This window comes from Gallinula chloropus (assembly GCF_964237585.1).
Source record: "Gallinula chloropus genome assembly, chromosome: 10".
Taxonomy (NCBI): domain Eukaryota; kingdom Metazoa; phylum Chordata; class Aves; order Gruiformes; family Rallidae; genus Gallinula; species Gallinula chloropus.
The window spans coordinates 17984261-18008170 of NC_140095.1; the positions used below are offsets into that span (position 1 = coordinate 17984261).

A 23910-nucleotide genomic window follows, 5' to 3' on the forward strand; every position below is an offset into this window, starting at 1 on the left:
CCCCTCCCGAGGAGAGCAAGGCTACCTTGCGCGCTGAGGTCTTCACATGCCCGCGCAGACGGCTCCGGGACAGGCGCTGCAGAGAGGCGGAGGAAGAGGAGGAGGAGCGGGAGCGGCTCCGCCGCAGCCAGCGGGGCCCGGAGACAGTATTCGGGATAGTCCACAGCGGCACCGAGTGCAGGGGGGGTTCCACAGCACCTCCTGCCCGAGGGCCTGTCTAACCCAGAGACCGGCCGTGGAGAGGGGGCTGGACTTGAACCTAGAGTGTTTTAATCCGTGTTTCACTGGGCTGCCACTCCCGAAAACCAACCCAACCCAATCGCTCTTCCCCCTTGTCAGAGGCGCGACGGAGCTCACCTCCGCGCTGGGCGGTTGGTAGCGCCAGGTGAGGCCGCTGCCGGCGGCGCCGGAGGGTCTTGGCCAGGCAAGGGCCGGCGGTGGGGGGGCTCTGCTGGGGCTTCTCCCTGCGTACCCTCTGCCTTCAGGGCCTCAGACTTTCCTTTGCAAGTTTGAGGCATGATTTTTTATCTTCTATTTCCTCTCGAACCGAGTTTTGCCTCGCTAAGCCTCATCAAATTAAGCGTCTCTTACAAAGCCACGAAGCCAAATGTCAAATAAGAAAACGGGAAGTTTATTAGGTACACTAGCCAACCAATGTAAATGTATACATCATGTATGGTTGTGATTGCCCCTCTGTGAGGTCAGAATCCAACCTATGGTCTGATCTGAGTATTTATTACTGGCAGATTTGTTTGTTCTGTTGCCCAGGGGAGTTCCTTTTCCTACTCGATAGTTGCTGTTTCTAAATAGAGGCTCTGGTAAACCCCAAATATTGGCAGGGCAGGGGCAAATCAACAAACATTTCACTTGCCAAGAGAGGAACTGGGGGGGGAAAAAAAGCATACCAGAAGACTGAAAAATTAAAATCCTGAGTTTTGCCCTGAAATGTTGACTGTTGGCTGCGTTTGGCAAGAAAACGTGCCCGTACTCGTTAACAGCAGTTGTAATACTTCTGCTCTAACCCAACGGAAAATAGTGGATTGCAACAGGAATGCTGAGTTCAAACTGTCCTCCATCAGCATGGGTTGTAGTTCATTGCTTTAGACCCAGTTCAGCAGTATTTTGAGATAATAAAATAATTGGTTTTCCTCTTAATTAATAAGAACTCAGGTCTGGAAATCCCCTTAGCCTTTTCTGGTCACTGCATAAAAGGTGAAATGCAAGATCCTGAGTAGGAAACATTGAACACAGTAATTAATCCAATGACAATTACAAACTGTAATTGTCTACAGTAAGTTATCTATGCCTTTGTGCAGTAGAAACATAAGGTTTTGAGCATTTTATCCTAAGATGGATACAATAAAAGTTGCAAATGAGGAATCCTTAGGTAAGACTGTTGTGAAACAGGGCACACGAGGCAGCAGTGGCACAAAGACAACTGCGGCACCGGCACAGACGAACACACTGGCCAGAGGCCTTCAACCTTTGGGACTGAGTAACTACATGTGTGCTTCTTCACACAGAACACAAGTAGGGAAGAAAGGCTGATCTTAGCCACCAACCTCAAGCATTCCTCACTGCTACGAAAGCAAAGATGATTTTAAAATTTAAAAAACCCCTCAAAATCTATTGTTTTACATTTAAAAATAGGTCCGATTTTGTCCTGTGCATATATAAAGGACCACTTTCCCAAAAAGAATCATAGCCTTTGTTATTTAGCCCCTGGCAAAAGTTGAGACTGCTTCTCACCAGATTCTCATTAAATTTCTGGATCATATAGGAAACCAAGTGCCCCATTCTGCTCAGTCAGTATGGCTGATAATCCATACACCTAGAAAAGAAACTAGTTCAGTTTCTTACCTGATAGTCAGAAAATGCTGTCAAAACAATTTTGATTCCTTTCATCAAAGAATCCTTTATAAGGCTTACTTACTTTGTTCACAATGTGAAGTAGTTTTTCAAATTAGTATTAAGGGGCTGATGACTGCTTTAAAAATAGTTAGGGGCATCTGCTTGCTCAGGCCTGTTCTCATCGTTCTGGCTTCCCACCTCTCAAAATCAGAGCTGCTATTTCTCTCCCTGTGTCTGTGTGTATACTCTGACCTTACACTACTTCCAAAGCCTTCCTTTTTGTGCAGAAGTAAGTCCATTTAGTCTTTACAGGCTATTCCACCACTCATCACATTCGTGCAGATACTGAGCTATTCGCACCCAGATTTTACAGGAACGCTTCACAGGGCTAGAAGCAGATGTACCAGCCTGCTTCTTTAATCCATTTCACCTTGCATAATTTCCAGGCAATAACCTTATATCCTGAACATAGGATATTTTGGTAATGAAACAGCCTATGGTTATAAAGTATTTAAAGACATTTCAGTGTCACTTAACAAGGAAATATTTAGTCAATCTACTACTATTACTGTAATGCTCAAATTGCCATCTGGAAGACCCAGATTCAAAAATCGGTCTCTGGATCCCAGGCTCAGCTCAGGAAGGCTGAATACATTGTAAAGGAGATGCAATTAGTCTCCAGGGAAAGGCTTCTGCAGGCTGTCATTGGCTATGCAGCATGCAGCACACTCACTCATGTGGATAAAAATAACATATTGAAATGGCAGCTGCTCAGCAAAGGAAGAGGATTTGAGCAGGGATAAAAATATACCTTAAAAAGGGGAAGGGGGGGCAAAAGCCTATCACAAGCATTAAAAGGTAATATTGAATGCACCGAATCAATGATACTTAAGATTCACCTTTGAACCTCTATTAGGAAACCCTATTTCATACAGCAAGAGAACCCCAGAACACAGTTACTAATGTCCTAAACAAATCCATGGCTAGCACAGTTAATCACCTCCGTCAAGAAGTTCATCCTGTGAATTAATTTTGTTAAATTTTGATTCCTACTTATCTTTTTATTACAGGATCAAAACCATACCACTTTAAGATGGAAATGACTCCCAACAGAGGTTTCCAAGCTGTGGCTGGTATCTTTTATCATGTCCATACTCTAACTTCTTGTGAGGGTATATTTCAACATAGTACTCTTTCTCTTGAGGTCCATTAAGGTATGAAAGGGGGTGATGTTATTGCTGTGTACTAAACTCATGTTGAGTCAATATGAAAGCCTCTCAAAGACTCACAAGACAGCAGTGAGACCTATTAGATCATCTAAATTATTTTCATGCCATTCTGAGATTGCTCCCTACAGTATGTTTTATTAGTGTCTTGCCCAGGCTATTTTTAAAGCCTCAAAGCCAGCTTTTCCTTTCTGAGAGTACCCAACCAGTTTAAAAGCACTGTATGCACTGAATAACCCATTTAAAATGCAAACCACAAAACTTCTTACAGATCTGCTTATTTAACTGCAGGTGTTTGAAATGGCAAGCAAGATTTGAACTAATAACCATAATTTGTCATATTTTAAGATTTCTAGATCCAAGGTTTCTAATGATTCCTTTCAATCAGTTTCAATAAAGGTGAAATGAGAAAAGCCCACGGGAGAGAGACAGAATCTGTGTTAAGATACAATCACACACCAACTGATACAGATGGAGGAAAAGGCCCATGAAAGGCTCATGATCACATCAGCCCTTCTTGAGGATTGAACTGAACTATGTTTTGTACCAGCAAGTTACAAGGCTTTTTCCAGCTGTATCAGTTGGTGTAACCAGAAGGATTTCCTCTCCTTAAAATCCGACCCCACTTACAGATGATCACTGCAGCATTACTACAACACAGTTGATGCTGGCTTAAATAAAGATCCATTCCTAAGTATGTTATAACAAGCAAGTTGCTGTATTAAGTCTATTGTGACAGATGAGCAGCAAATTCAGTGCACTGCATATTTCACTATAATCAAACAATAGTTTTGCTGAGGAAATCCTTGAAAAAGACTTTACAACAAAGTATTTCACATAGGAGCACTTAAATTTTTCATCTCAATTTTAAGGCTTTTTCTTTATAGTTTTATAACTATTAACCATGAAACAGGACAATTTATAAAGAACTTAAGGAATAATTCCCAGAACAATACCTGATTGATACTGCTGTGTTCTAATCAGTATGACACAGAGCACACAAAACTTTAGACAAACCATAGATGACTCTGCAGAGAGGATTAACGATCAAGCTCAAGCAGGAATTAATGTGTGCCAGAGCTAAGCCTACTCTTTGCTGACACACTTATTCCACCATTCTTAAAACATGGTAAGCAATCAAAAGCAATCAAATCTTTTCAAAGCATTTAAAACTACAAATCATACTACTCTACAGAAATGCCCTTGTTCAGTTGCTGAATACCTATGAGTAAATACAGGCCTGACTTTGTTAAATTCAAATTTAAAGGGAAAACTTATTTGTTCTACAGCCATATCACCTTGAGTTGTTATCTTGCCAGATTTCAGCTGCTAAGAACTGGGTTGGGCCTGCCTGACAGTTGAACTGAAGGTCTTGGGGCAAATCCCAGGTGCTGCAGTCAAGTAAGGGCACCTGATTCTTGGTTCAGTATACAATGCTGTGGGCAGAGGATGTTGCCAGACAGCAGAAAATTAATTAATGTTATTACTACTTGTCATCGATAAAGCCCTACTCCTCAACATATAAGAAGGGCATGTATTTTGGGTTTTTTTATTCATGTGGTATTACTTTTATCTACGTCAAGCTCTCTTGTCATTTCAATAGGAAAATGTGTTTCTTGGTGTTTCCCATCACCCTGCATTGTAGCACAGTACTGGGGATGTGAAACACATAAATGTCAGACCACAGTGAACGCAGCAAACACCAATTACTGCCAGTTTATCAAAGGTTGGTCTTCTGAGCAAGAGTCACTATTAAAACAAGCCAGATTACATTAACACCACAAGCCTTGATACCGTAAGAAATCTGCTTTCAGAAACCACAAACGCAGATTTGTTTCTCTTAGTGGTCTCATGACTGGTAACAAAACTGAATGCTTAGATAGGAGCATAAGAAAGAGTTTGACTACTTTCACTTATACAAGAAACCATCAAATTGAAATAGATTACTCACTATACAGAAGAATAAGAAGTTAGATTTCTGAACTGTGTACCATAAGCAGTTTCTGTTCAGGTTTAGATGAAATATGTAGACAATACTTTGTAAATTGAGATGTTTTGAGAGAAAGGTTATCTTTGGGGTAGAGATAAAAAAAAACCAAAAAGATAATTTCCAACTGCAAATGAGTTCAACCTGCCTTTTCCTTTCCCAGTGGTACAAAGAATTCTGCAATTCAAGGCAGCAATAAAAAGCGAGGTAAAGAGCTAAAAAAAAAAAAAGTGCTGAAATACTGTATTCTCTGTATTCTTAAATTGACATAGATAAACCTCATGCTTCCCCAAGACAGAAAGAACTACGACTTCAGCAGGAAAACATTACTAAGCAAAAAGTTAGGTCTCACTGAGCTGCACAAGATTCCTGAAGTTGATCATTTTTGCAGGCTGCACACATTGTATCTATTAGAAACAACACTGGCAACTTAAACAAAAGATCAGCTTATGTTTGTGTTTCACATTGTTTTGTATAAAGACAAAACACACTCAAGTGTTCATGTGTTGCAATAGCTTCTAGAGACAACTAAAAAAAGGCAGCCTACCCGAGCTGACTGACATGCGTTAGGTGCACAATAACTTTACTTTTCCTAACCAAAACTGAAGTTTCTTATTCTAAATAAGCATGTCTTCACAATTATTTACTGCAGGAAATAGTCTGGTTCTAAATTTACCTTTCAGTGAATCATTTTCAGCCCTCATTATGTCAATTAGCGAGTTCTCCAGTGAATGCATGTCAAAAGTCCTTGCACGATCCTGCAGATAAATACAAACAAAGCCAGTTTAGGCAACACAGTGTTAAACAAGACCATCTGAAACATAAAAACTTCAGGTTCATTCTGCAGTGCTACAGAAGAATTAAGCAAACACACATACACCACCAAAGTCAGTCTGAAATAGGAATATTAAAAATTAGAATATTATTGCATGAGCCAGATCTATATAATAATTATTTATTAATAATATTGTTCAATATTAGTTTATATTCCTTAAACTTTTGAAATAATTTTACAGTTAGGCAGCAAAGATCATATCCTGAGAGACAGAATTGCAAGGAGAAATCATAAAATAGGTATTTCAACCCGAATTTAAGAAAAATTCCAGAAACACAAAGAATTTCATTCCCCTCAACTACTACCTCAACAGCTGAAATAATCTAGTTCTTCAGAGGCAGTTCAAATTCTGTGTAACTATAAAGTATTGCATATAAGGAGTAAGTCTCCTCTGCTTGTTTCATTATCTCAAGCTATCTGAAACAAATTTACCAAATATTTCTCCTTCATATTAAGCAAAGCCATCATTTAACACATGCACAGCTCAGACCTCCCCAGCTAAACCAATAAATTCCACATCTTACAAACCTGACATTACAGTACTGTAAGACAGTATAAAATATCCTGGCACTGCATTATTTTAATTAGAAAATTCAGAATAACTGAAATTATATATCAACTTTGAAATCTTTACAGTATTATAAGAGGTCAGCCACGGAGAAAAAAAACCTTATACATATTATGTATGTATTTACACTGCAATAGACGATACAAATCCACCTTGCATTTATTTTTTCTGTGCCCAAGAAGAACTCTAATTAAAGATTTGATTTCATTTCTGTTCGGAGGGATGCACCTCTGAACTGAGCCCAAGCACGGCAAGTCTCTGTTTGGATAAGAACGCGACATGCGAGCAATTCAAGAGAGACATTGGCTCTGAACTGCTCTCTGCAGCTATTGTTACTACAGCAGCGAGGACAGGGGGTTCGGCCCCAGCTCTAGCTGTGAAGCTGGGATCTCTCCAAAGCACACAGACCCAGCTTTGATCATTTCTTAAACCAGTGGTGAAGCAAAAAACGGTATTGCTGACAGCCTGCTGTGTGTGCAGCTATAGTGTGCTGTCCTTCCAGTGATGCAGTGCTACAGCAGTATTGATTGCAGTGCTGCAAGAGGCGGTCTTTGTATCAGACAATGATCGCTCATCTCGGACTGTAAACACTTAATACTGTTTTAAGAGCAGAAACCCACTAGTTCTTGGAGTCCTGCTCCATTTCCCAGTTTGCAAGTTACATTCTGACCACTAAAAAATATTATATTTCAATGAAATTTTCTGCTATTTCTCCTCTTTTCAGAACAGTTTACTCCTGACACAGAACAGGTGAAGCATTTCTTCCCGGATGTGCTGCGTTTCAAATAGCATTAGAAAGGCCAGTGTTTGGAACCATCTGCTTTATTAGCCTAACCCAATATCAAATTTGCTATGAAAAGCATGGCGCTGGCCTGTCTCTCCATAGTATTTATTTCCTTGGTCATTTGTATCACGAGATAATTGAAACACTTCAGAAAAAACTATCACAAGCATTTAAATTCCTAAATTCTGTGTTTTACTTTCACAGATTTCCTGCTGCTTTCTTCCCTTCCTAGTAGTATTTCTTGTTTTGGTCTATACATTACTAGTTCATAGCCATGTCAAACTCTAGTTACACAGGATTGAGTAAAAGTTCTTGGGTCTGCATCTTGGACCCATTAGGATCCGCCAGCTGTGTAACTCAGGAATGGATGCTCAAAGACAGCCTCTACATTTTCAGCATCCCTCAAAACATGACAAAAATAGCCTAAAATACAGGTGGGAGCATTTCCAAAAACCTGGTGTCAGTAACTACTCCTTCTTCCATCCTGGCTTCCATACTGTACTGTGGTTCTCTGTGTGGAATTAGCCTCCAACCCCAGCTCCCAAACAGTTACAAAATTCTCATTTCACAAAGTGCAGAACATCAGTAGTTCCAAGCCTTTCTTGAATTCAGGACACTTAACGTTAAAGTTGTCAGAGGCATGAAGGGGCAAACCCAAGCTGAGTAATTTGTAGTTTATTGTGCTGTGTATGTGCTGGAGTACATGAGCCCCAAGATAGGCTCTTCTCTCCAAAATGTCTGTGGTACATCAGTCTGAGCCATAGTCATGAACATAGGGGTTTGATGCAATGGTCAATTTTTAACACTGAGAACAGAAAGTTTAAGCATTTGAGAAAAAATATGAATTGAACCAGTAGCAACACCACGTTCTCCGAAGGAGGGGTGAGGAGTTTATAGTTTTCCCCTTCTGAGGGAACCGTCTGGTTGCCACTTTCGTAGCCTAAGGTCCATAAGGTTCTAATCATACTACAAACACTTTAAAACACGACCCTGCACACCAATGCAAAGGACTAACTGGTTGTGTTCCTACCAGCAGCCATTAGCAATCACATAAAAAGGAGGACTGGCTAAATCCTCATTCATACACACACGCTCCAGTGGTCCCAGTAACCTGTCATAGCAGTGGAGAAGACTGCCATAGACTAGAGAGCACCATCAAGCCCTGAGATGTTACTATCAATTTCTTGCCTATTAATCCAAGAGGCCTCTGTGCTGACAGTGTATCTATCTAATCGTCATAGTCAGTTCATGATGCTGAGCTGCCCCAGCCTGAACACCCCTGGGAAGATCAGTCATTCCTGCACCGTTTGAAACAGTTCTCTGCTTATTAATTATAGCAAGCCATGCTAAGCACAACACTGAGAGCCACTACTACCATTACACTGCTTGGATATACCCCTAAAATCAGTGCAGCAGCCCAGCTCCCTGCAAATGCAGAATAATTCAAAACTTGGTATGTAAGTAAACCTGCATACATCTATCCAACGTAAAAATGTCAGCCATACATCATAAAGACCAGCCAAAATGTCATGCCCAACTGGTCTGGAGCTTTGCAAACTGGTTGTGATAAAAGAACTCCAGTCATTCAGTTGATTGCTCCACATTGCTGGAGAAAGTCGCCACTGGTAGTTTCGTAGAATTCTTATACCATTTAAAGGCCTTTTATTCTGAGAAAGCTTTGAAAACAGTAGCACAAATTTTGCCAGATGGCCAGCACATTTTATCAGAAACACATATCTGAAATATACACATGTATTATATACCTAACATAAAAATAAAGACTGATGGCAAGTTAGTGGCCATATTGCTGAAGAAACAAGAAACCATACATTTTATCCCCTAACACCAAAAAAGCTCTAACAGGCAAGATACTGATCTTTAACTGGCAAAGGAACATGAGCTGTTCAGATACCTGTTAGATACAAGCAATAAACCTGCACTTAGGAAAAAAGTGGAGTTTTCTTCAAGAGACTTCACGTAGAGAGAATTGATAACAAAATAGTGGTGCTTTTAATAGATCAGTTCACAAAGTTACAGTGCTTTCCATGGAGCTGGGCTGCTTACTGTGTACTTTTTTAGTCACTGATAAATAAAAGATATAGGGGTACTGACTACCCTGGAATAAAACAGAGTATATACGCTTCAGTAACAAAATAACTACAGCCTGGTCTTATTTACGTAGGTTGTTGACAAGAACTTGGCTTTACACAAGCTTGTTTAGGGCATCTAAAGTTTTACTTTATCAGAGGGCTCAAAGGGCACACACACACACATTTATCCTTGGGAAACAGAACTGGGGCAGAAAAACATCAGGGTGAACACAAGGCCAAAAAAAAAAAAAAAAAAAGTACCACAAATAAAAAAACAAGAAAAACCACCAAAAAGAAACACATCAACCTGCAGCCTTAATACATGTCTGTGTTTAAAATGTCAGCCAACATTTCAAAAGAAATTCATTAAACATGGTTTTGAACAAGCAGTACTGTCTTCACAATAATATACAGCCAGCAGATCTGGTTAATACAGAGCTATCAAGACATTAAATATTCTACAACAACAAGCACACCACACTTTGAACTATATACTGGCCAGCTCTGTCTACAGAAAAATAAAATTATTCTGATTCTTCTACTGCCTGGAAATATTTCTAAGGATGTAGAGTGCTCATTATGCAAGCTCATTGTTAATTCAGAGACAGTAGAACTCAGGACTTCATGTCACAACTTTGTCATTCAATTCACAGAGTAGGCAAACACTTCACCTCTGTGACTTACAGGGCTTTCCCCACTAAAACCCACACTAATTATTTTATGCTTAGAGGTCTTGTAAACAACTGGAGCCACTCTTGAACAGGAAACCACTAAAGTCTAATTCTATTCCAATTTTATTTTTCAAAGTCCAAAGACATTTCATGCCAAAAAGGAATATACTTTTCACTTCAAAAGCCCATACCTAAATTCTCTCACACATCAGAAAAATGAAGATTGCAGAACCTGAGAGTTTCTACTCAGTGCTTCCCACGATGGGCCTCCTGATGCTAAAACCCCAGACTGTACAACAAGTAAAGCCTGGCACAGTATGAGCCTGTGCTGATAGGTAAGGCTGTGCCTAATCTTATAAAATATGGTTTCACTGAAGACAAGGGCAAGTATGCAAGACAATGCAAAGTATGCCACTGCATTAAGCAACTTACTGAAGGCTGTTACGCAGCATTTATGGAGTAGGTGGCCATAAAACTGGGGCTCATCGTATATATTTCAATCAAACAAGGATACCTAGGAAAAATAGATAACTCACAAGTACATTTGCTACCCACACTACAGCACAGGAAGCCTGAAACTTTCTGAACCCATGTACCTATTTCCCACGATTGAAAAGCCTTGTGTCTCAGGCAAAGCGTGTAGGGAGAGGGAATGTTGCAGGAACTAAATACAAGGTCCACATTTTTCTTTTAATTGTGGAGCAAATTTGGACTTGATTATGCTTCTGAGTAAGCTTCTCCTCCTTCCCACCATCCTGCCAATGTTGTATTCCAGCTCCCAAGTCCAGTATGCAGTGAATTAAAGGCTTTGAATAAACAGGTTTTTCCTGAAAGGATGTTGCTGTATGCTGCCCTGATCATCTTTTATAGCTTCAACAGGGAACAATGAGAAAAAGCTGGAAAAGCCAAATGACGCATAGCATAGGAGTTTTTGGGGAGGGAACACTTCTGGTTTAGTCAAACTTGACCTTTTTTAAGTGTTAGAAATTACAGACCTTCATAAAAATTTCCAGTAACACGCCTGGCTCTATTTTAGCCACATACTAAGTTTTTGATCTATCTTCTGAAATTACTTTCCCCAGTATCTTGTGGAAAGCAATCCTTATGCTGGGCTGCTAAGTATGCAATTTTCAAAGCAAAATACTTAATAAGAGTACTCCTTTTAATCTTAGGAAAATACAAACATAATTCAAATAGCTTCTAACAAAAGCTCTCTTTAAAAAGAAACCCTGAGGTCAAAAACGCACAGGAGGGCCAAAGCCCAAGTATTAACGTCAGTAGTAAGTTTATAAAACAAGAACAGTGTTAACTTCCACAGTATTTAACTTGTGCATGTCATACCACATTAGAGTGCTTCTAATTCCAGAGATCATTTGCTGTGGGGAACAGCATACAAAACACTAATTACTACACAGCTGATGCAGCTATAGAAAAATGAGTGAACAGACATTTAAAAATCCAACTGCAAGTATTTATTCTGTTTTAAAATGATAGCTTGAAGTTTCTTGGAAAAATTGCTGTTGCCAGAATAAAAATAAAATTCTGCAAAACAAGTAGCCTCATTTTATGCAACCAGCCATCATGATTTATGAAAAGGTTCCTCAAAAACAAAGAACAAGTGTTAAAATAAAGAGGCATGGTAAAGAAATTTGCAAAATTCCTTTTAAAGGAAAGATTGGCAAATGCATTTAAGAGGTTTGTTGGTTTGGTTTGTTTTTTTTTTAATTCCAGTTCCCAGTGATTTTAACACACTTCTTAAATCAACCCACTTCTCTGGGCAAACAAATGATGACGTAAAGCCAGAATTAAAACACGTTCTGTAATCAGGTATGTGTTTTCTCAAACATTTCATATCTGCCCGGAGGAAGAGAAAGTCTCTCTGGCACAGACCCTCCATGGATTTGGAAAGGGTTATATACCTGGAAACTAGCCACTGTAGAAGAAAGGAAAAAACATTTTGAACAAGTGGATATAATGAACTGCTCTCATATACAAAATTCTTTGAAAAGGGCAGTTCTTTTCAAGCCTGATTCCAGGAAGGAACACAAATGATTTTAAAGCCATTTTACAGAAAGCTGAACACTACTGCTTAACTTGCTTGTGCCTTCAAAGATCAGTTTAAAAACCGTCGTCATGCATTTGAAGATGGGATCTGGAAACCTGGAAATGCCTATCAAAGCAAGATTTATGCATTGCATAACAGGCAGGATGTTCCACTCTCATGAGGAAGTGCAAGTACACAGCAAAAGGAAAGCCAAAACAATCTGAAGGGCAATGCAATTACTGAGCACTTCGTTTGTCAGTGCTGCTGGGAGAAAAGCAGAAGGAATTATTTAAGAAAATCAGTAACTTTGCAAGCTGCAATAGTGACAGTCAAAGCATGTGTATTTTTTTAATTCTCAGGGAAGGCTGTTATGGCCAAAAGACTCAAATTAGGGTTTTTTTCCTAAATTCAGGAACCATTTCTTCATTTGGAGACCATTTCCTTTTCAAATGAACACACAAAGAACAATGGCTTTTCTCTTTTCAAAAGATCTTTGAAGGGGGAAAGCTGCCCAGTGGCTAAAGCACAATATCAAAACTTAATTTCATTAACAGATCTGGTAACAGTCTTCTCTGACCTTGCTTCCAGTTCCATCTCTGCAGCAAGAGGTTCCTACAGACACGCTACTTCTGAAACGTTATGAAACAGAATTCTAAATGAAAAAAACATTTATAACCCAAAGCACAACGTTTTTCAAGCAGCTCCCAAAACCGAGCAAGCAAACATCAAATCACAAGATCATGGAACTGATCACCATGGCGCTTCCCTTTTATCTGCACCACTTGGAATTCCCACTTCATCGCAAGGGTCCCAGGGCCACAGGCAGATACACTTGAAGTGAGCAGCAGTTCACATTAGTGGCTTACAGGGGCATTATGCAATGTTGTCCTCTCCAAAGAGGAAACAAGCACTTACAATTGGTTACCCTAAGATTTCCAACAAAACATAGACTTTTGGTGTCTCACCAAGCTCTGGAGCAGAGAGAACCTTTGAGGGGGAAAAAAAAGCGATCCCCAAATACTTGCAATTACTGTTTCAGATCTTGCCTTCCAGAGAAACTAATTTTCACTAGATTGCAGCAACACTTGTTAATGATTTAAGCAGCAAAACATAAATATTAAATGAAAGGGATAGTTGTATCGAGTTACTCCATTATGTTGCTGCAGCAAAGGCAGCTTTCAATTATTTCCTAAATAGGAATCTAAGAAGATTCGAGTAACAAAATAGCCTTGGTCCAGAACATGATTGCATCATCAAGGATACTTCATATATATGCATGAACATAAATATACAATAAGCAAAACTCTGTATTCCTGCTGTAAGTCAGACATACAGTCAGCATTATCAAGCAAAAATAAAAAGACATCAAAGGTCAAATTTTACATCATTTGTTTCCAGGGATTCAAAAATTCAATCTGCTTTCAACACACCGACAACCAGGTGACCAAAGGAGCTAGAGATTTTACCAAAAAAAAGTTATAAAGGGCAACTGCCCAAGATGGCTTCAAAATTAATCAGCATCTTTCCAGGTCTGCAGTGCTCAAGTCCTGTTTTGCTGCCCTGCCCTTTTCTTCACAGAAGTGATAGTAACAGACTGGAAAGCACTTCACTTCCAACACTTTCCTTTTCTTGGCATCAAGAAGTGTCAGACTTGGTCTTGACATGTACAGCTTCATCTTACTGTTTATGTAAACAGATACCAGCATGCTACACAAAAAATATTTCTTTCCTAGGATGGAAACACGGGTGTCTGATATTTTAGGTTTGGAACACAACCCATAAGTCAAAGTGGACTTTGCCAATTTCCTGAAATTTCCTTGATGCCAGGTCTCTGTCACTGCATATACATTTGGGCCCTATACACAGCAGCAAGGACACCCTTGATCTCATTCTGTCACTCTGAACATCAGCTATGTGTCAGGGTACGGAATGAATCAACTGTGAGCCCAGTCTCGCTGCAGTGAGGCTGAAGAAAGACCGACTCCAGCTGTGTCCCTTTTTCTAATGGTTTCAGCATATAAATTTGGAATGCTGGACACAGCTTCATTATATTAATTACAAGCCCTGACATTAAAATCAATTATTACTACGCATTCTAAATTTACAAGGGCTCTACCTGATAGTGAACCTGCTAGGAGCTCTGCAGCAGAAAGGAGGTCTCTAATGGGAAGTTATTGCCAGCAGCTGCTCTGCTGTCAGAAGGCTGCAAAGACAGGCCCTGCAAACCAAAGGGAACGGTTTACAAAGACCTGAACTGTCCCTATGTCGGAATCCACAGAGTCATTATTGAATACATTCCTAGTTCTTTAAGGGTGGTTTACAGCATGAGACATATTGCACCGGTTTTACCTACGGATCTTTCAAATTATTTTTAAGTAGGTCACCCTGGTCCTTACAGCACAGCCAGAAATCCTGCAATTGGTCTAAAATTTTCACTTTTACCCCCATTTGAAGATCCTGGAGAACAAGCCACTAAATGTAAGGGAACTGTTGGGTTTTTTAATTCTCCCTAAAGAAGTTTACAAAAGGCATACACACACATAAAAGCTAGATTTAACCAGTGGTCAGATAAAGAGTCCTTCTGTTTTCATTTTCACTGCAGATTAGATTCAACATTATACAATTCTTTTCAAATTCATAAAAAGTCAGCCTAAACAGAGAGACTGAACTGCTAGAGTACCTGTCTCCTGCCAGGATAAGGCCTTATTAAAATACAGGAGACCACCAGCTGAAACTCATCCAGCTCTATTTTTGGTGATGATTTAATGGCCTGTGACCAAAATTTGCTGCCATTACCGAAGAAAGCAAACTGCGTGGATCACCGGCATGTGAAAAAACCACCCCGGTTCCCAAGCACTGCTACAAAAATGATGTTGCACTAGAAGTCCATAGGACACTGTAAACCAAAATACAATCACCCAAGACTTTTTCTCAGATGCAGTACATTCTCAGATACTTCATCAGGCAGCACTTTTTTTTCCTTACTCCTTTCTGTACACAGATTGCTATTCGCTCACCAGCTATTTCTGACCCTCTGGAAGTACCGAGCAGAAGGAAACTGGCTAATACAGAACTCTGGTTGGCAACAAGATACTTAGATAACCACCACTATTAATAAAAAAAAACCTCAAAACCAAACAAACCACAGTTCTCAGCTCGGATCATAACTCCCACTATGCCATTTTAAGTTAGCCACGTCTGGGTTTTCCAGGTGCAAGCCCAGAACTCGTACAATCAGACTACACTGTTCAACCCCCCCGACTCTTTCTAGGGCATTTTAATGCTCTTACATGGTATTTTTCCTATGGGTAGAACAGAATGTGCTCACCTGGAAAGGAAAAATGTTGTCAGCTCTATTCAAACTGTCTTCCATCCACGATTTTGGAGCAAAGGCTGAGCTGGGTCGAGCGTATTTCTGCAACTGGATATGGTTACTTGCAAAATTCTTCTTTAAGGGCGAGATGGAGTTCAGGGGCGTTATCCCTCCGTTCAGTCCCCTGCGGTGGTCTCGACCTTGGGACCCACCCCACCCACCGTATCCACCGCCACCAGGGCTCCATGAAGATGGGGTAGGCGATGGACTTTGGTAGCTGCTCCATGGAGAAGGTGGCTTGTTAAGATTATTAGCCAAATGAGGCAATTGATTAAAAGCAGCATTTCTATGTGTGAATGGAGGTGGATGAGGGCTTGCAGGTGACCTCCTCTGTTGCTGATGCTGATTGTGATGATGCTGAAAATGGGGGTGATGAGGGTGGTGTTGAGAGAGGGGTCCGATTTGGGGGGAAAAGCTACCACCAAAGCCAGGGCTGACGTGATGTGGGAAATTCTGAAACAGCAGAGCACCATTATTAGCCGAGGCAGTAGGGACCCCTCCCTGGTGAAAAAAACTTGCATCTTCATTGATTATTGTAGAAGAAGAAGGAGCTATAGCTGCAGACCAGTTACTAAAACCAGTCAGAGAAGATGCAGTGGATGTCAAGGGCTGCGTCGAAGTACCTAGCCCCGAAGCCTCTTGATAATCAAATCCTGTTAACACCGGCGATTCTATTCTTATTTTCTCCTTTCCATTGCCGTTCTCTGAAGAATTATCGCCCTGGTTTTCTTCAGGTTTAGCTTTCTCAGGTTCAGAGAGCATGCCTGCTTCCTGACTTTGACCAGGGGAAAGCTGCTGTTTTTCTAGGGACTCTTGCTTTTCCTGTTGCTGAGTTTTAGATTTTTCTGACCCCAGAATCTCATCCTGAATATTATGGGCAGCTGGAGCAGGAAAGAGCCAAGCTGACCCAGCACTACTGCCATTGGCAGCTGTGTTATTATTTATAAAAGCAGCAGGGCTGGGGGTTGCATTTTGATGATGGTGTGGAGGCTGCAGATGTGGATGAAATCGGACTGGAAAAGCTGACTTATTTCCAGTGTTGTTTTGCACTAACACTCCAAACCCGTAATCCCCCATTTATTATATTTAAGGTTTGAATCCTCCCTGTAAGAACAAGTTATGTTTAGTGTTTACCTCGTCCTTTTCTGAGGCAAGATTAGCAAGTATCCTGGTTTTAGCTAGATATTCCAGTTTCTCCCTCCACGTTATTTAGTTCAGATTTAGATCTTAGGGTTTTTTGCAAAAGATAGATCTCTTCAACAATTTAAATGGGTCAATTTGCGTCCATTTCCTTCCTTTGGCCAGGAGGAAGGGAAAAATAAATCTTTGGTTCACAAAATCAGAGGTTTCCTTTTTCTGAAGGAAATGCACAGCAATGAGAGAAAAAGCTTCTGGGGAAATAAGGATAAAGAGATTCTAACTATCCTGTTTTTTTCCTCCTCAGCAGCCTTGACTTGCCCATAAATGAGTTACGAAGGAAGGAAAAAAAAAATATACAATGACGTCTGGTCCCCCGACCCCTTGGCAGCAAAAAATAGATTTAAATCTGGAATAATTTAATACATCTCTATAATCTAATATATATTTGTGTCCTGTTCAAAAAAAGAGTCTTTGCTGTGGGTAAGGGAAAAATTTACCTCAAGATCTCAGCATTCAGGAGGGTGAAAAGGGGGGAGTGAGTTGCAGAAGAGGCTTTTTCCCCCGTGCTGCTGGGTTTAGCCTATTATATTTAGTAGTAATATACACTCTGTGTGCGTGTGTGTGTGGTTGTTTAAAGGGGTAAGATCTTATCTCAGGAAATTAGTATTCTATGTGAGTTGGGTGGGGAGTGAGTTGTGCAGGAGAAGGGTGGATTCTTGATGCTGCTCCTTTTGGGCTGGGTTTCTGAGCTCGCCAGACTCGCTTCGTATTTACGATCCAGTATTCGCGCGTCCTTCATACGAGTCCCGGCTGTCCGAAGAGGACGATTTTCATCTCAGAAATCAGCATTCAAACGTTCGGGAAAAGGGAAGGGAGGGGACAGCGAGTTGTGCAGGAGGAAGGGGAAGGAGATTTTTTTCTTGCTCTCAGTGCTGCTGGGAGGGTGGTTTCTGGTGCGGGGCTCACCTCCTTCCACCGAGAGACGCGGGGTCCCCGCGGACGAGCGAGACCCCGGCCGAAGGGCCGGCTGGCTGTGCGTGTGCGTGTGTGTGTTTCTCCTCCTCAGGGACTCGGCATCCAGCGGGGCAGGGGCGGGCGGCGCAGGCAGGCTCGGCTCGCCAGGCCCCGGCTCTCTGTGGGGTGCCCCCGCGGTGTCCCCCCCCTCCCTCGCAAGAGTCCTGCTGTCGGGGAAGGCGGGAGGGATGTATTTTTTTTTTACCTCAGGAGAGGAGCAGCCTCCGGCAGGGAGGGGAAGGTGCAGGCGGCGGGGGGCCGGGCTCCTCTCTCCCCCATGGAAGGTGTTTAACCGGTTCTCCCAAATCGCCCGGAGATTAAGGGACAGGGTCTCGGCCGCTGGGCGCAGCGGAGGGGGGGCCCGGCGGACTAACCGGGACGCGGGGTCCGGCGGCGGCGGCGGCTCCTCGGAGCAGTCCTTCCCCTGCTGCGCGTCTTCTCGGCTCCAGGCGGGCTTCCTTCCCCCTCATGTAAACCGGCCGGGCACCGGGAGGGTCGCCGCGGAGGACGCTGCTGCCGGGAGGTGGAAGGAGGGGGAGGCTCCGCGGGCGAGAGCGACAGGAGATGGGGGGGGAGGGCTGCCGCGACACCGGCTCCGGGGAGTCGAGAGGCGCTTCGGTAGCCGGCGAGCCTGGCCGCGACGAGTCCTCAAGCGAAGCCTTCGCTGCTGCCGCCTTGTTTTGCCTGGTTTCTTTTTGTTTTTCCTTTTCTGTCTCCTTCCCCTCCCCCCACCCCCCCAGCGGCCGCCGCTTCCTGCCTCGGTGCCGCAGCCGGTGCCTCCCTCCTCCCCACCCGGCCGCTGCCGAGCCCCGTCTCCTCAGGACCGAGCTGCCGCACGAAATGACAACCAGCTGGAGGAGGCAGCGCGGCACTTCCGGTTCGGCAGCGGGCGTGTCCCCGCCCCGCCCTCCGCCCCGCCCCGCCCCGCCCCGCCCCGCCCCGCCCCGCTCCGCTCCGCTCCGCTCCGCTCCGCTCTCCGGCTGCAGAATCGCGCCGCCATTTTTGGTAGGGGCAGGGATCACCCTGGCTGGGGCGGCCACCTTTGTTTTGGGCATGTAGCCCGTTCCTTGGTAGCCATCTTAATTAAGGGCAAAAGGTCAGACGGATGCCGGCGGAGCGACCATCTTGGACTGAGGAGTGCAGTTCCACGCCGCCGTCGGCCATCTTTGTGCAGGGCAGGTGTTGGGCGCAGGGCTGGTTGCCGGGGTCACCGCGCCTCTGTCCATCAACAGGAGCTCCCTGCTGTAATAACGTCAAACAGCCCACTACTACCCGAAGGGCTGAGGCCCCTCCAAGTGAACCGCACCTTCCCTGAACTGCCCAGGCCATGTTCCTGGCAGCAGGAGCCAGGACAATCACCTAATGTGTTCGGAGAGCAGCTGATGTGGATAGAGCCCTGCAGCACCCGGCTGCATCTTGGTGTCCAGCGCTTGAGCCTTGCAAGTTGGGCACAAGGGCACAGGGCTGTGTGACAGAAAACGTGGAAGACTTCAGGAGGTTTTGGAGATTGTAGTCTTGAAGGTCCAGCTCACACAGGCATTGTAAAGGCCTTCCCATGTAACTTCTGTTGTGCTGGCTTTAAAAAGGAAAAAAACCCAACAAACCCCGAATCAGACAAAGACAGAAAAGGCTCAAAGCGAGCGAACAGGCAGGAAATGGAATTCCTTGGGGATGGTGTGTGCAGCCGGCCCACACCATGCCCGCCAGCACAAGGGAGCAGCCACCTCTCCCACAGGCTGGCAGAGATTTTCCTGATTTTCAGTTGTGTCGATCAGCAAAGGGACAGGGGGTGTGAGCTCTGACAGCCAGCAAGTGTCATCATCATTCCAGATGATGGATGAGGCCATTACAATGTTTGAAGCACCATAAATAGAGGTGTTTATGGGGAGGGGGATTACGGAGCCGCCTCCACATTCAAGTGCAGCTCTCAGAGCTGGAGTGGTGGTGGTGGGAAGAGAAGGCATTTCTTGCATTACTCTATCTTCAACTTTCCCCTGGCTCACGTAGTGCCTCCCACACCACTATACCTCCACCTCAGCATGGTGGCTCCAACACATGGTGCCTTAGGACAGGATTGCCCCAGTGAGAGGTTCCATCCCAGTAACCAACACACAGGCCCAAGTTTCTAGTACGCTGTAGGAAGCTCTGGAGTGGAAGTGAATGTGTATTATGGCAAGTTGAACAACATAAAATACTCAGTGTGTGTTTTATATAGCTCCGTTATTTTTTAAACATGTAGTGATTATTAATTCACCAAGCATAGCAAACCTATACAAAAGCAATGGGCTTCATTGTCCCCAGCTGCCAGGCATACAGAGTGAAACTCCAGTTTTACTTTTATTGCTGCTACCAGGTGCCAACACCAAACAGTGCACATCTGATTTTTGCATATACAGTTATGTGATACAACCACGGGGTCAAAACTGATGCATGCTTTGAAATTTATTCTTGCACAGGAACGTGGATTGTTCAAGAGGAAGCCTCAAAACGCTGTCTACTATAGAACTGTTTTCTAAAATTTATGGGATGGGTGCCCTTTTTGTAAGTCTACAAATTAAAATATGCAAATAAAATACCATTCAAGAATAACAAAAAAACAGCTAAATTATCTGTATGTAGATGCACCAACAGAAAAATCAAGTAGAAAAGGAAACATGCAGAAACATTGCCTGAATAATTTTCATTTAGCAGTGCAGCGTCCACTGCTACTTCCTCCGAGACTCTTTCCAACCTACTCAGTCAACTGACATAAGTTTGGACGATACAGATATTTTTACCAAACACAGTATTTCTCAACAATTTTATTAAATAAACTTTTTTCTTTGCAATCATATATACATTGTTTCCACTTGTGAAAACAGACTTGTTTATATATAGTGAAAAGATCATTGTTTGTGAACTTGTAATTACTGAGTTACAATTTCCTCTTTTGTTTACTGTTTGCAACCTGTGTGAGCTCATCTGATATTACATATTAATTTGTGTTTGTCTGGTCATGCTGTGATTATTATCATCACCATCCTCAGATTCAGGGTTAAGAAGCACTTCTGTTGAGAAGCTATGAACCTGGCTCCGGCAGTACATTGCTGTGACATGAATAGTTTGGGAAAGACTGAGTAGATGGCCTTAATTTAATTTCAGACACACCCTTAAATGCATGAGGGTAGATGCAGATCACCCAGAGTGATACAAGCAGAACTTCCAAAATCTGACTTTAATCCCTTGGCTTGACAAACGTGTTTGCTGAAACCATGGGAGGTTTCCTAACGACTGACACCGTTGGTGTGAGCTGCCTGGCAGGGTTTGTGTCATTTTATTCAGCCTCTTTAAGGAAAAATGCCTGAACAATACACAGGGATTGCAGTCACTACATTTGGTTGCAAAGACGACCAAAGCACTAAAGAAAGTGAGTAGTGCCTATAAATAATTGCATTTAACAACCTGTGAGCAACTTGCCTCTTTGGTGCCTGGATGACGTAAAAAGAGCGCCTCAAATAACGTGTCTGAGCTTTACTTGGAATGCATGAAAACCAACAGGATTTTGATTTTCATTGTCACGTACGTTTTGCAGAAACTAATCAAATCAACTACAGGTTTAACTTAAAAATCTGTCACGCTTTTTAAAATTAATTGCTTTAAACAGAAATAGAATTTAATTCTTCACCTTCTTTTGCAGGAGAGAATATTCCTCGCCTAGCTGTCTAACACTGCAAAACCAAGCTAGTTTCCATGGAGCGATGAAGATACTATTGTTGTTGCTTTTCATTACAAGCACATTAAAATACTGACAAGCATTCCTAAAAACTTTCTTCTGGCTCTAATTTGACGTATAGCTAGTGGTATAAGGAAGATTTCTTAAATCACTCAAGCTATAAACTCCAATCTTTGCACAGTCAAATCAACATCATGCAGTGACACACTGATGTTCCTGTAGCTTATACCATGACATACCTTCTGGATGAAACTGGAAACAGAAGATCAAAATAATTTTTAAAAGGTTCAACCCTTGAACATCTAAATAATGTGCATCTAACTAATTTAGAAATTTAACCCTGTGTTTTTCTTTACCCCAACAATAAATATCCATGGATGTTTTCAATGGGAGGGAACAGGGACTGTTCTCTCAGTTGCATTTGCTCACATGGAGCAGTGGGAGTCAGTGCCCGGATCTGCTGCCGCATCCATCACACACAGGTCAGCTGTGATGTGTCCAACACCTCTCACCTGAAAGGGATTCAGATTGAATTTCACTTGAAGTACTTTTAGTCATTACGGTACCTTACACTAATCACGATCAGCACCTAATGGATTCATTTCTGGAAGCAATTTAGTTGTTCTGGTTAAAGAGAGGATTCCCCTGGCCACTCCGGCTGACATCATTAGGCAGCTTTAGCTGATGACTGCCAGTGGCACTGTGCACTAAGCAGGCTCCCCACCAGAATCAATCTCCAGGACTGCAAACCCCTTGACAGCCTCTTCACTATGAGACTAAATCACAAGTGGGAACATATTGCTGTCCTCTGAGGATTAGATTTCTTAGCCTGCTTGTATTTGGAGAGTCTCGCTGTAACGCGTCACCCAGTAAGTGCTTGATTGTGACTCAGGTCACAAGAAAAATTGAAGATGGCTGAACTGGTGTAGAGTTTGCTCACTTTTACTCAGAAACCATCTTGAGATCTGTGGTTTGCTTAGGTCTGGTGTAGCACCCATTCAACCTTTCAGTGTTACACAGCAAAGGGGAAAATCTTCAGGGCAAAACAGTTTTGTCAAGTGGACAATGTAGCCTCGGCCAGGTCATATGACCCATAAGACATGGAATCCTTAATGGTAAGTTATTAGAATTAGCCCAGATAAACTAAACCTGAAAGAAAAAAGGAATCCCCATGAAGACATCTCTCCAGCTCAGTCACACCGCTCATCCTGGGAGACTCCGTGAGAGGAGATGTGCTGTTTGTGATATACCCTGAGTGTTATCAAATCAAGGCCCTATTGAGCTAAGAAGTGGAATGACTTACAGAGCTTAGAAGGAACTCCTTACGGAAAATGCCTTGCCAGCAACCCTCTTTTCTTTAAATCAAAGGACTGTCAGCTCTCATGCATCTGCTGATTGCAGCTGTCACGGTGTCATCTGGAAAGAAAGGTGAACCCTCAGTGCCTCCACACACGAACTTCAAACGTTACCACTGTACACATTGCTGATTACAGAAACAGCAGGCTGATGCACCTATTTAGCACGGTGAGAATTCAAGCCGCAGTGCTGTACGCTGAAAGTCATCTTCTGCCTTAAAGAGGAGCAGAAAGAGGAGAAGGATCTCTTTTCTAGGAGCAGAGCTATCACCTGTACATCTCAAAAAGTGCAACAAGGGCCGATGTTTCCTTGGATGTGAAAAGTCCTATCAGGATGTCCAGATCTCCAGTTTTATGAGAGTAATTCTGGTGGTGTCCTGTCCATCCAACAGTCTACAGCATATTAACACAATTTAGTCAGTCCAATTAAATGTCAAAACCAACACGATGCTTACAGCACAAGACTTTAGGATGGGTGCACTGAGCTATACTGAAATTCAGAGGGACCGTTTATGGGATTAATGGTCACTCAGGTGTTCCTCCACATTATCTCAGGTCTAACATATCACATAAGACACATGACTTACTCATGTTCAATAGCAGCAAAGGCAATCAACAGACCCGGAGAGCTGCATCAACATTTAATCCTACACAATTGCTCCAGGAAGACTGATCTAAAAGCTCCAGGCAAGCTCTCAGTAGCTAATATTAGCCTACACATAAAGAATTTTTTATTTTATTTCAGAGCAATTTTCAAAGACTGCAGAAAGTGCACTCCAGGCCGCAGAGAAAAGCCAACAGTTCATTTTTGTGCTGATGCAGCTGCAGCAGCTGTTTGCTAGATCATACCTCAGCTTGGTCTTTGCAATAGCAAAGTATGATTTTATAAACTTGGTAAACTATTTAACTCCTTTGTAAAACACATTATACATGCTAATGGCTTCATTTGGCTAAGCTGGCTTCATCATTTTTCTGCAACTGGATGAACGTACTATGTATATTGATATACCCTCATACGTTAAGCAACCCCCCTTAATGGAATACATTGCCTTGGAGTCCTTAGTCTTTATGAAAAAAATCCTTACCACTGCCCAGAGAACTCTTTTGTGTGCAGTAATTATGTAATATTAATGAACAATAATACGTACAACTGTATTTTCCATCCCTATTCTTTGTATGGAATGTACTTTAGAATGACCTGACACAGCAAAAATGCCTCCAGCTTCCATGGCTCATGTAAAATACAATAAATACATAAAT

General features: G+C 42.4%; 1 protein-coding gene across 1 annotated transcript in view; it reads right to left on the bottom strand.

Annotated features, from left to right (window-relative positions):
• CPEB4 (cytoplasmic polyadenylation element binding protein 4) overlaps positions 1–16618 on the bottom strand; it is a 39077-nt gene extending 22459 nt beyond the window's left edge. The window contains exons 1-2 of the mRNA XM_084268458.1: positions 15385–16618; positions 5702–5822 (exon numbers count right to left, since the gene is read on the bottom strand). Of these exons, the coding sequence (XP_084124584.1) occupies positions 5702–5822; positions 15385–16506 (1243 nt within the window). The 5' untranslated portion in view covers positions 16507–16618. The remainder of the gene's footprint in view (positions 1–5701; positions 5823–15384) is intronic.
• Between the last annotated feature and the right edge of the window lie 7292 nt (positions 16619–23910).